The 12,499-nt window shown below is 36.2% G+C and overlaps 1 protein-coding gene and 1 pseudogene across 1 annotated transcript; one reads left to right on the forward strand and one right to left on the reverse strand.

Moving 5' to 3' along the window:
* The first annotated feature begins 1,715 nt into the window (after positions 1 to 1,715).
* On the forward strand, positions 1,716 to 8,972 carry LOC148915454 (potassium channel SKOR-like; annotated as a pseudogene).
* A 559-nt stretch (positions 8,973 to 9,531) lies between these two features.
* LOC103343178 (uncharacterized) lies at positions 9,532 to 10,008 on the reverse strand. The gene has a single exon (XM_008246850.2). It carries the CDS (start codon positions 10,006 to 10,008, stop codon positions 9,532 to 9,534), a length of 477 nt encoding a protein of 158 aa, XP_008245072.2.
* Positions 10,009 to 12,499: the final 2,491 nt, after the last annotated feature.

Consider the following 12,499-nt stretch of genomic DNA (forward strand, 5'->3'; position numbering starts at 1 on the left):
TTATTTGTTTTGGTTTTCAATAAGATTAAGTTGGATTTCCTAGAGCTCATCACTGATCTGATGGCATCAGAAAAGTCTTCGAATTAACCCAATGTGATTGATTGATTGGAACGTATCTTTAATACAAAAGAAATCCATGTCCATGTCCATGTGATTGATTGAAACATCTCCATTATGTGAACTTCATTAATAAATTGTGGAGACCCATAGGCATTTATGAATTAGGATTGAAAAACACAGGTTCAAGGGATTGTTCCAGCTAATCTTTACCAAAATAATAATAATAATTGTTCCAGCTGCTGGCTAATAATTAAGTTGGCATTTGTTTTTGGTCCGGCCAATAAAATTATTTTGTGGCCAAAATGAAGTAAAGGACCAAATGTAAATACAAAATTGGAACGTGCTTTTGGGCCTTTTAATTGGCAGAGGTGGACCATAATATAATATTGAAGTAACCCAAACTGTTGATTTTGGGCGAGTGAACCGGTTCCCAAACCATGGCTGGTCCTCTCAGTCTTCTTTGCTTTGGCTACTTATGTTTTGCTTGCTTGCTTCGTGATTAAGCCTTTTAAGGCAAAGCGACAGCCAAGGCAGCAGCATTCAGATTCAGAACAAGTAGCAAGTAATTAAGTAGGCCTCAACCTCACGAACAAATATCAAATCAAAGCGAAGCAATCGAATTTTACAAAGAGAGATCTCGAAATGGCGTTGCAGTGAATGGTACTGACGTACGTGGTGGCAGCTGAGGCAGCCTTGGCCTTCCTCTTAACCCTTCCTGCGCCCAAGCTCTTGAAGAATCAATTCGTGTCGTTAGTCTCTCTCATCAGGGGCGGATCTATTAAGGCGCAAGGAGGTGCAGCTGCACCTCCCTTCGCCGGAAAAATCATTGTAGGTGCTTCAAATTGCCCATTTGCTCAACTGGTGTACAGATTAGCTTATTTCCATTTTCAACATTTAAGTAAATGTCTTTGTTTTTTTACTTTTGTTTATTTTTATATTACTCCATTTACTTAAGTTTACAATGTAAATAAGGAAGTACCCCCCATTTGGATTCAAATAAAAATACTAGAAAATCAAATTCCCACCAAATCAAAATATAAAAATTCGGTTTTAGTGCAAAATACGATTTATGCTAAAAATGATGGCTCATTAAGTCAATATATACTTCATACTAAAATCCCATAAAATCAAGTTTTCTTATTTGATGTATAAGGAATAAAAGCCGCCAAACATTATATTGAGAAAATGATTATTCCGAAAAACCATTTTCATACTTAGTCAATATTGCACCTCCGCTCAAAAGTTTATGGGTCCGCCAGTCTCATCCTCGAACCTGCCCTCTTCATCGTTTCCTTCGCCGGCTTTGAGCTCCTTGGTTTCTTTCTTCTTCTTATTTGATTTGATTTTATTTGATTCCCCCATAGCAAAAATCTAGCATCGGATTTTCCATTTGATCTTTTTGACCTTTTTGGGTAATGGATTTCCAATTGATCTTTGACTTGACTCTTTCTTACTCTCTCTTTTCTTTTAAGGAGGGAAGTATTTCCTTGGATGAAAAAGAAAAAGTCAAATAACGGACTTCATGACTTTCCTATAGAACTTGCAAGAAAAACTTTTTTGATGTAGTACATAGAGAGAGAGAGAGAGAGAGAGAGAGAGAGAAAAAAAAAAAAAAAAAGGGAAAAGAAACTTTAAGTTGGGCTTAGGCTTTGTATTTCAGGCCGGAAGAAGTAAGGATCGGGCACACTATATATTTTGGCGCGAATACATAGCCCATAAATTAAATACAAGCTCCTCCGTTCTAGGCTAACTTTAGGGCTGTATGTACGGTTGTGATGTGTGATTTTTAAATGATTGGTAATTAATCAATTAATTAAGCTTCTTAATTCATTTCTTGTTATATATCCCTAATTTATTTTCAAGATGGGTCATAAACGCGTATGCTTTTTCCTTTTTGGTTTTCCAGGATATGGAGAGATGCATGCATTGAATGTGAGGGAGATGATATTCATCATGTTTTATGTGTCTTTTGACATGATTCTTGGTGCTTATCTGCTGGGTATCATGGCTGCATTGATTGTGAAAGGATCGAAAACAGAAAAGTTTAGGGGCAAGATGACTGAACTAATCAAATACATGAACAAAAACAGGCTTGACAGGGGCATAAGTAAGGAAATTAAAAACCATCTCAGGTTACAGTATGACCGTAGCTACACCGAAGCCGCTGTTCTTTGGGACATTCCAGCCTTTATTCGCAGCAAGGTAGTTGTTTAAATTCGGGGTGAAAACTATGGATTTGGAATTTAATCAAATAATCTCTTTCTTATACTCGGTTTTTAGTTTTTTTTTTATCACTGACACATTTTGTTCTTAGCCTATTATGCCTTGTCTTCGGACACTGTATAATTTTATTTGTAGTATAAGAGGACAAGCCTGTAGAATGGTTTTGCTTCATTTGGTGAACTATGAAAACAAGAATGTCATCTTAGATGCTGTCATGCTGACCTTCTATCGTCTTGTCTTTAAAGTATTAACATAAAGATAACCAACATATGAGGTGATGGGTGGCCAAGTAGTTATACACTATACAGAGGATCTTACTTTTGATTGGCGTACTGCTGACTGTGAAACTGTACTAAAATCTATTGTTTCTTCTTTGCAGATTTCCCGAAATTATGAGTCGTACATCAAAGAAGTTCCTCTGTTTAAGGGTTGCTCTTTAGGCTTCATAAAGTAGTTTGTAAGCCACTGACTTCAGTAATTTTATCTGATCTGATTAACAAAATGCTGACATCGTTGGATATTTTAATCACCTTTGATTATTCATAACATAAATGTTAACAATTCTAGACTTCACTTCTTTTATAGTAGAGGAATCTAACCTATGTTTCTGATTTATCAGGCAGCCAGAATTCATGAGGAGTTTTTCCTTCCAGCAGAAGTGATTATGGAGCAAGGGCAAGCAGTTGATCAACTATACATAGTATGCCATGGTGAGCTGGTACAAGTTACAATTTTACTTGTTTAGTCCCATTATGTCTATTCCATTATTCTTCTTTTAATGCATTTGCAGTACTGTGTTACGTGTTCTCAAACATAATAAAGTCACTCTGTCCAAAATTGTCCTTAAATTGTATCAGTTTCTCAAGCATTGATCTTTGTGTCCCCATATGAATAATAATATGGTATCATGCATTCCTTTGCAGGGGAAATCAAGACAGCAAAGCTTCAAACCCTTCTGGTTGGGCTGGCTGCTACCTTTTGGTTATATAAAATAGTGCGCACCACACACACATAAAACTAGTGGTCTTGTAGCATACATACAAAGCTGCGCAACTGCATGCACACATGACCCACCCTTCTCTGTTTTCCTGTATTCATTCTTTTATGTTTACATGTATATCTTCATTCATTGACCCCTTATTATGTCTAATAGATTTGATATTGTCTACAGGAGAAGGTGGGATAGGATGATGATAATGAAAATGAAGAGTTCCTTGAGCGTCTGCAAACCTATAGCTCATTTGGCGAGGTTTCCTTTGGGTTCGACAACTGTGCAGGGTCCTGCAACTTGATAAACAATAGTTTAGAGAAATCTTGGAGATACATTTCTTAGATGGGCGGATTATTCTAAACAACCTCATTGAGGTAAATAGACTTGGAAATTTTTGTAGTCTTCATTTTCTTGCTTCCACCCTGCAAGAGATATGCTGAATTGTGCCCCTGCAAATTGCAAATGAAAAAAAAGGGGCTTCTTATGGCATGGGTCGAATCGGGGGTGGGTATGCCATTCCCATCCCCATCCCTGTTAAACATTTTTCCCCCATCCCCTCCGCAATATTCATATCGGGGATTTCCTATCCCCACTTTCGTTGGAGAATGGGTTCCCCAACCCACCCCATTATGGAAGAAAAAACCAATATACAACTACTTTGTTGAAGAAGAAAAAAATAGTACTAAGGCAAAATATAATATATATACTTATAAGACAATATAAGAATGTTTATATATGTACTAGAAGTTAACTAAATAAATAAGTAGTGTGGCTTAAGATTTGTATAAATTATATAAGTACATAATATAATAATATAAAACTTAGTTGGTACAATTACTTTAATAGCATATTTATATATACCTCATCAAAAAATTAATATATATATTCTAAATGGGGAGGGTTCAGGTTGGGGACTAAAATATCATCCTCACCCCTCCCCAAACACCATACCCATCCCCATATCCGTTTTTTGTCCTTCATACCCGACCCATTAGGGTCGAATCCCCACGAAGACCCTTACCCATAGGGAAAATTGTCATCCCTAGTCCAAAATAATTAGCTGTTATTGGGTTTAGTCCTCGTGTTTTTGGTTTTAGAAGTAGATCCTTTGACATTTATTACTTTTTAGTTATGTCGATTTTACCCTTTGAGGTAAATAAGGAAAACACATTGAAAATCTAAATTTAATGCATTATTTTCTTGTAATTGAATTCCATAATTTAAATTTTGAATTCTTTCCTTGATGATATTCCTAATATATGGATAAAATATAATTTAATCAATAAAAAGCAAAGACCCACATATTATACCAATCAATCAAACATGCAACCACATTAAATTATGTACCTGAAATGCAGGTAAATAGTGTTATTTTTAATAACGAAAAATACTTAGTGATAATCGTGTTACCTATAAGTTAGAAACATAAATTAGAATACTACTTATAAGTCATATACAAAAATAGACAAAATAAAATTGTATGTTACCTATTTAAAAAGGTACATAGAATACTATTACACATTGTCGAAAATATGAAAAAACATATAGGGCAATAGGCAAATATGACATAAATGACTATTACCCGATTCAAGTCATAAGAGGCAACATCAGAACAAAAAATTATTTTAAAAATAAAATAATAAAAAGATTACGTCATAAAATATTTAAAAAAAAATGTAATTCTATGTGGCACAAAAGTGAGAGGACTTGGATCAAAGTCACCAAATTTGATGATTAAACTCAACTCTTCAATAGGAATTTGGATTTATATCAACTTTTCTATATAAAAAATTTCCTTTAGCTCACTTCTCAACTTACAGGGAAAATATTTGAATACTCGGAACAAGCTTTTGGAATCAGATATCATACTATATATTGGAAAGCATGAAATGGAGTAAATTGTGTTGTCCATGATGGAGATTACCATCTAGTAAAACGTTTGATTGGAGCAGGAGCAGATCCCAACAAGATGGATTATGATGGAAGGTCGCCTTTGGTATAAATCTTGTTAAACCCATACTTTTGGGATAGCCGTAATATCGCAATCATCCAAGTAAAATGAAGAGATTGAGTGGTTCACCCATGAATTCGGGCTACATCCACTAGTTGTTGTATTTGTATATATGTGTAGGGAGTTGTATTACATTGAGATAGGCTTGAGAGCCTTAGTAAATAAAGAGGAGGGAACTTTGGGCGTTCTGGTTCTCAGCCGAGCAACCTGGAGAGAGTCAGAGAGTGATCAACACCCTTGCCTTTTATAGGCCTTTCCGAACTGATTTTGGCAGTGGGTTTGGGCCCGTAATGGTGAGGCCCAAATGCAATATCGGCCTTAGTCATAACCGTGCGTCAATAAGTGATTTGCTTAAGAGGGAAGGTGAGGTTTAACATGGTGTCAACAAATCTAGATGCCCAAGCTACTAATTAATCTTTATAAAATTAGAAAAATGGTGCTAGAATAACGTAAATAACTTCTCTTTGATGACACCCATGTCGATACGTGTGTGTGTGTGGTTTACTTCATCTTTATTTGCTTTCCACAGCATGTTGCTGCATTAAAAATAGGGGTGGGCATGGTCCGGTTCGGTTTAAGCAAATTTTTTAAAAAATTGGTTGGTTGATTCGACCGATTCGATCTGGTTTTGACCGGTTTCGATTTTGAACCGGATTATTTATTTTTTTTAATTTTTTAAAATTTATTTATTTAAAATTAAAATAAAAATAAAAAAGTTATATTTTTGGCTTAAAATTTAACAAATGACCCAATTCATACAATGAGAAATTTTTTGAAGTTGAATTTGGAAAAATATTAATTATAAAATTTTGGGAACACTCCGGTCTGATTCCCAAAATTTTGTAAAAAAAAAAAATACAACCGGTCCGGTTCAGTCCGGTCCAATTTGGTGAGGTGTAAAACCAAAATCGGAACCATTGGGTCGATTTGATCCGATTTGTTGACTTTTTGGTCAACCTATTTTTTTCCGGTTTTGTTACCAGTTTGATTCGGTGTTTCTGTTTTCCGGTCCCGATGCCCATCCCTAATCAAAAGGGTATGAGGATATTAATCGTTTCCTTATTGATCAAGGACCAGACGTCGAGTTATCAGGTGATCTTCTAACGAGCTCTGCCAAAAAAAAAAAAAATCAACTAGATCATGTATTTTCTGAAGAATTCTTACTATCTACTACCACTATTGTTGATTAACTTTGAATGTTAGATAAATTTGGGAACACTCCTTTGCTTGAAGCCATTAAAAATGAGAATGATCAAGTAGCTTCTTTACTGCTTAATGTGGGGGCGTCGCTGACTATTGATGATGCTGGTGATTTTCTCTGTAATACGGTTGTTGAGACCAAAAAAAATCCATGGTTAGGCCCGAATAAATTATCGGCCCAAAACGACACTTTATCAAGAAAAGACGCAAAGTGGAGTACACGCAAACTTGCCACATGTGAGTTGCAGTTCACGTGTCATGCTAAATAAATAATTCGTCATGCCAGGAAGTGAGATAAAGCATACTGGCTTTACAAGCCCATGCCGAAATTAAACACCGCAGCCTTTCCCAAGGACGATAAAATTAAAACATGCCAAGCGACACGCCATGCCAAGCACGAAATAGTTATTTCGCACCCAACCACGCTACAAGCTTAAGTGAGCCCAAGCCACTCAAATGCCCGGGGCTTGCTTGAGTGAGTTGTGGTATGAATGATAATAAATCGACATGAGGCCCATTAATGGGCCGAGAAATGGAAGTCTCGGATCACTTGGAAGTCTTGAGACTTAAGCCCATTTATTAGACCCAAACATATGGGTAAGCACAAGAGGGAGAATAACCCAACCAAAAGCCCAACGTTTAATAGAAAATAGCCCACTTACTTAAAGAACCACCTTGGCCCATACAATTAAACATAATAAGCCACAAAGGCCCCAACACCTAGCTGAAGGAACAAAAGCCACGAAGGGGAGGTCTGAAGGTTCATTGAGCAAAGCTACTGGGAGGTTCCAGCACATGGGTGGAGCAAGTTCCAAGCAAAAGCGTTTAAGGAACCAAAAGATATTAGCGCGCAAATTGCAAGAAGCACCCTTTGAACCAACATGTATATCCATTTGTTTTCCTTCATCAGTTCTAGCCATGGAAGGAGGAAAGAAAGAAGAAGAAAAATAGCTGAGAATGGAAGTCTCCCACTGAAGCAGCTGCGGGAAAGGGGCCTTGAGCTCCCCAAAATTCCAGATTTTGTGCAAATGGGCAGATGAAATTTCACCAAGATAGGAAAAGTCAAGGGAGGGGAGAAGAAAGGTAGGGGAAAACTTGGCCAAACTTGGGAATAAACCATTAGGGTTTCTTGGGAAGAGATGGTTTCTAGCGGCTATAAAATGAGACCTCTTCTACCCAACAAAACCAACTCAGATTCAGAGAGTAAGCTTCCTCTCTTACCTGCAAAAATCCAGCAATCTCGTGCACTATTCACCCTTCTTCTCCATTTTCCTCTTCTGGCAGACAGAAGATCTGTCAGGCTGTCGGAAGAACATTGTTCTCTATTTCTCTCTTCTTAGCCAAATCTCCTACAAACCTCTCCTTTCTTACCTTAACACTTCCTTTTTTTCCCTCAAAAAAGCCTAAATTTCCCCTAAGTGCTAAACTCATGCTGATTTTGCTTCCATACCACATGCCTCTTATGCCAAGCTCGAAATTTTATTTGTCATTAAGAAATCATCTGTAAGTTGCTGTTGTTTTGGTTGGTGAAGGTAACCAAATTACTTCTTAAGGCTCTGCTGCCCTTTTGAAGCATTTTTGGGGCTTGATTTTCGAACTCAAACAAATGGGGCAATTTCATCAGTCTGCCCTTTACGGCGGTCCAGTCCATTAACAGCTGTCGGAAGAAAAAGTCCCCTACAACGGTATCAAAGAGGAATTTGGACCTGCTGAAAAGGTTTTTAGTCAATGACATCAACCCAAATGTGAAAAATTATGATCAACGAACACCGCTTCACTTAGCTGCTTCAGAAGGCTTATATTCAATGGCAAAATTCCTTTTAGAAGCAGGTGCAAGTGTTCTATCAAAGGACAGGTACAATCCGAATGGTCATCCGGTTGGATGACTGACCTTATGGTCTCCTTTTGAAACTATTGTTTAAATATCAGCCAAATTGCGTACCTAAAAGTAACATGATTAAAACCATTTAAGAGACGAATTAAAATCCTTATTTCTGCAACCAACTTTTGTATCTATGTGAATCGAATGTACGTACGTAGCTTATCCTTAACCTTAATTATGACTGGAATATGTATATCTATATATATATATATATATATATATATATATGTTCTTTACAAAAATTTAAAGCTCCTTAAAGCCCATACAAACCGGTCAAGTCACAGTTTTGACTTTTGAGTATAGGCGATACACGAGAAGATGGACAGTATTTTGATAATTCTGTTTAGACTAAAAGCTAAGGACTGTCTATTAAAAAATAATTCCAACATGCAACCTTTTTAATTAGTCTACTTCCTGATTGCAGATGGGGAAGAACTCCACTTGATGAAGCCCGCATAGGTGGAAATAAGAAACTAATCAAACTGCTTGAAGTTGCTAGAACTTCGGAGTTGTCAAAGTTCTCTGATGAATATCATCAAGAAATTAGCTATCTAAGCATTGCTCTGATCAAAATGATAAATTATCGCAATACATTTATTCTTTGATTAAATGATAAATGTTTATAGGACTTGGAACAGAAGTTCTGAGATGTTATATGTGTGAATTTTGTTAGAATCTTTAATTCCCTTTTCAATTTTCTAATATGCGTACGTTGGAAAGCATGGATTGAACTATTATTATTGTTGATCTGGCTTGGCAATTCTCAGCGTCAATTATTCTTACTGGTCTTGTAATAATCAAGGATCCGAGTAATTAATTAATTAAAGCTCTTGAATCATGGAAGTAATGCATGAATGCATCAAGTAATATGGATCAGAATAGTAAAACGAAAGAAGCACAACTTTTATTTCCACAGACAGTCTTACCCTAGGTTACATAAATTAATGCATGAATGCATGAGCAGCAGCTGCATGCAATATTATTGAACCCAAATCACAACAAAAGGAAAACTTAAGACAATGCCACTTTCGCAGGGAACGCGATTGCATTTAGCGTATGCAACAAGCCTTTTAAACCCATAGGTGACCCTGATGGGATGAGTGAAGTCTCGTAAGGGTTTCCAACGACGCTACCCACAAACATCGAATTAACTTAACAGGATGATCATCCTGGAAGTTTTTCGACAATGAAGGTATGGTTTTGGGTGGGGATTCCAGGTGCTGCAACGAGGGCATTTTCGAACTCGTCTCCAGATTTTGGCTGTATAAGGTTTCCCATTTGCTCATGGTTGAACTTGTATATGCCTTCGCTGTACGGTCCTGGTGGTAGCACAACCTCAGGCTTGAAGAGTGTACATGACCACAACCTTTTATTTGACTGTTTCTCGTCAGCCCCGTCCACAATCCACGAACTGTCTTGGCTTGCCGTTCTCCAGTATTTGTCATTGTAGGTGGATTTTATATGCACCAGACTGGGGAGGTTTACGTCCTTCTCCACTTTGAACCTTGCGTATTTGCTCTGAACATCGTCTCCGGAGCATTGGAGAATATCTTGCATATTTTCGGTGGCTTGGTCTTTGTAGACCAAGTATTTATGGCTCGTGACTGATTTAAGAGCAATAAACTTTGGTAATTCTGCCATTTCTGATGATCTTTCGCTCGCGCTTCAATATGAATTTTTTTTTTTTTTTATGTATACAAATGTAAACTCACTTCTCTCTCTCTCTCTCTCTCTCTCTCTCTCGTTGCTTATTGCTTTTCCTAACCCCAACCTGCTGTGCTATTTATAATCAAGCAAACCCAAACCCTGCATGCAGCTCTGGCTTCTTTTTCTTGTTGTACTGGCCCGCGATAACAGAGAAAATTGAAGACAAAAAATAAAAGTCAAGCCAGGTGGCAGTTTTGAAAGGTCAAGTAATAATATTCTTGAAATAAAACAAACTAAAGCGTGCTTCACGTCTTCAAATAAAACAAAGTTAAGCTTAGTATTTTCTTCTCTATTGTAATGTGAACTTGATTATGTAATTTCTACTACATGTACTTATGGGCCATAGCCATTTATCAATTATAATAATGTCATCACTTAGGACTGAACAGCGAGGGCTGAAGGCCCAGGTCATTCTTAATCTTAGGGAACAGAACATGTGCTGGGTTTCATTTCATAAATTCATAACCAAACCGAGGGAAGCAAATTAAGCAACTGAAAACCACATCGGCTGAAAAAATCTCTCTTGAAAAACCATATAATTGGAGGGTCTGCAAAACTAGACCGTGCGTACGTAGCTAACTTTAAAATGCCAATTCAAGTCCTATGAACACACATTTCCTTGAAAGTTGCTGGCCAAATTTCATTTTTGTTCTTGTTTTCAATAAGTTGGATTTCCTTGAGCATCATCACTGATAAGATATCCTCAATGTCAACTTCATTAATAAATTGAAGAGAAGTTGGATAACAGCTGCAGGAAGTAATTAAAGAGAAGTTGGAGAGACGCGCGCACAAGAGCAAACTAGGAAAACTACATGAATAGAAGTTAAAAAATGAAAGTGGTGATGAACAGTGGACGATTCTTTTTAATTTATATCCTACAAACAACTAAATTAAAGGGGGAAAAAAAGGAGAAGACATGAATTTGTATTTCAATTTCTTGTGTGAAGCTATTAAATTCATTTCAAATGTGTTGTTTTTTTATACTAATAATTTTAAATAAACTTGTTTTTATTATTATTATGTAGTTTCTTCAATTATTTCCTCTTAACTGTATATATTTTTGGGTTGGACTTAACTATATGGCTTGTGCATGAAGTTTGTAGTTTAAGTAATTAAGAGTTAACTTATAATTTTTTTGAGTTAAATTAATTTTGGGCTGTTAAGTGAGGGACCAAAATATTATTAGCGCCCATAATAATTATATTGTTCATTTGGCCTGCTAATATATAATTGGAATGTACTTTTGGGCCTTCTAAGTGACAGAGGTGGACCATAATATTGACGTAGCTCAAACTGTTGATTTTGGGCGAGGGAACCTATTCCAAAATCATGATCAACCACGTGATGTACTTGAAATATATAAATTCAATTGAAGTAATAATATTCTTCAAATAAAACAAACTAGAGCGTGCTGCACGTCTTCAAATAAAACAAAGTTCAGCCTAGTATTTTCTACTACTTGTACTTATGGGCCATAGACAGGATAGCCATTTATCAATTATAATAAGGAATGCCATTAATTAGGATTGAACGAAGTTGTTGAGATTTGAGATGTCTACTTTAATAACCGACATATGCCAACTTATGGGCCATAGCCATTTATCAATTATAATAATGTCATTAATTAGGACTGAACAGCGAGGGCTGAAGGCCCAGGTCATTCTAAATCTTAGGGAACATAACATGTGCTGGGTATCATTTCATAAATTCATAACCAAACCAAGCTAGGTCATAGAAGGAAGCAATTAAGCAACTGAAAACCGCATGCCAAATTAAACATTTGCTGATCCAACTAATTAATTTTCCTTTCTGCAATGCAGAATGGATAACTTTGAGACTCTCAAACGAAGCTCTTAAATTCATATAAATTCATATATTTCAATTTCTTGTGTGAAGCTTTTAAATTCATTTCAAATTAATATTAAATTTTATTTGTTTTGGTTTTCAATAAGATTAAGTTAGATTTCCTAGAGCATCATCACTGATCGGATGGCATCATATAAGTCTTTGAATTAACCAATGTGATTGATTGATTGGAACGTATCCTTAATACAACCATGTGATTTTTTTTTCTTTCCCGGAAAAACCATGTGATCGATTGAAACGTATCCTTAATACAAAACATTGATTGGAACGTACCATGTGATTGATTGAAAGGTATCCTTAATACAAAACAAAATCATGTGATTGATTGAAACGTCATGATAAGATTTTCGGTTGTCACGTGTCCATATTTATTATAACATTCACATCTCAAATTTCAGATAAAATTTTCAGAAATTTTTTTTAATTGCCACGTGTCCATATTTATTATAAAATTCACATCTCACTCATCATACAATTGAAATACTACAGGTCCTCATAGTTCGACACAATCGAGTACAAGGAAGACTCAATCATTGGTGGAGGCAGTTCCACCGGATCA

Source organism: Prunus mume, linkage group LG7 (genome assembly GCF_029339155.1).
Source record: "Prunus mume cultivar Tortuosa linkage group LG7, ASM2933915v1, whole genome shotgun sequence".
NCBI lineage: Eukaryota > Viridiplantae > Streptophyta > Magnoliopsida > Rosales > Rosaceae > Prunus > Prunus mume.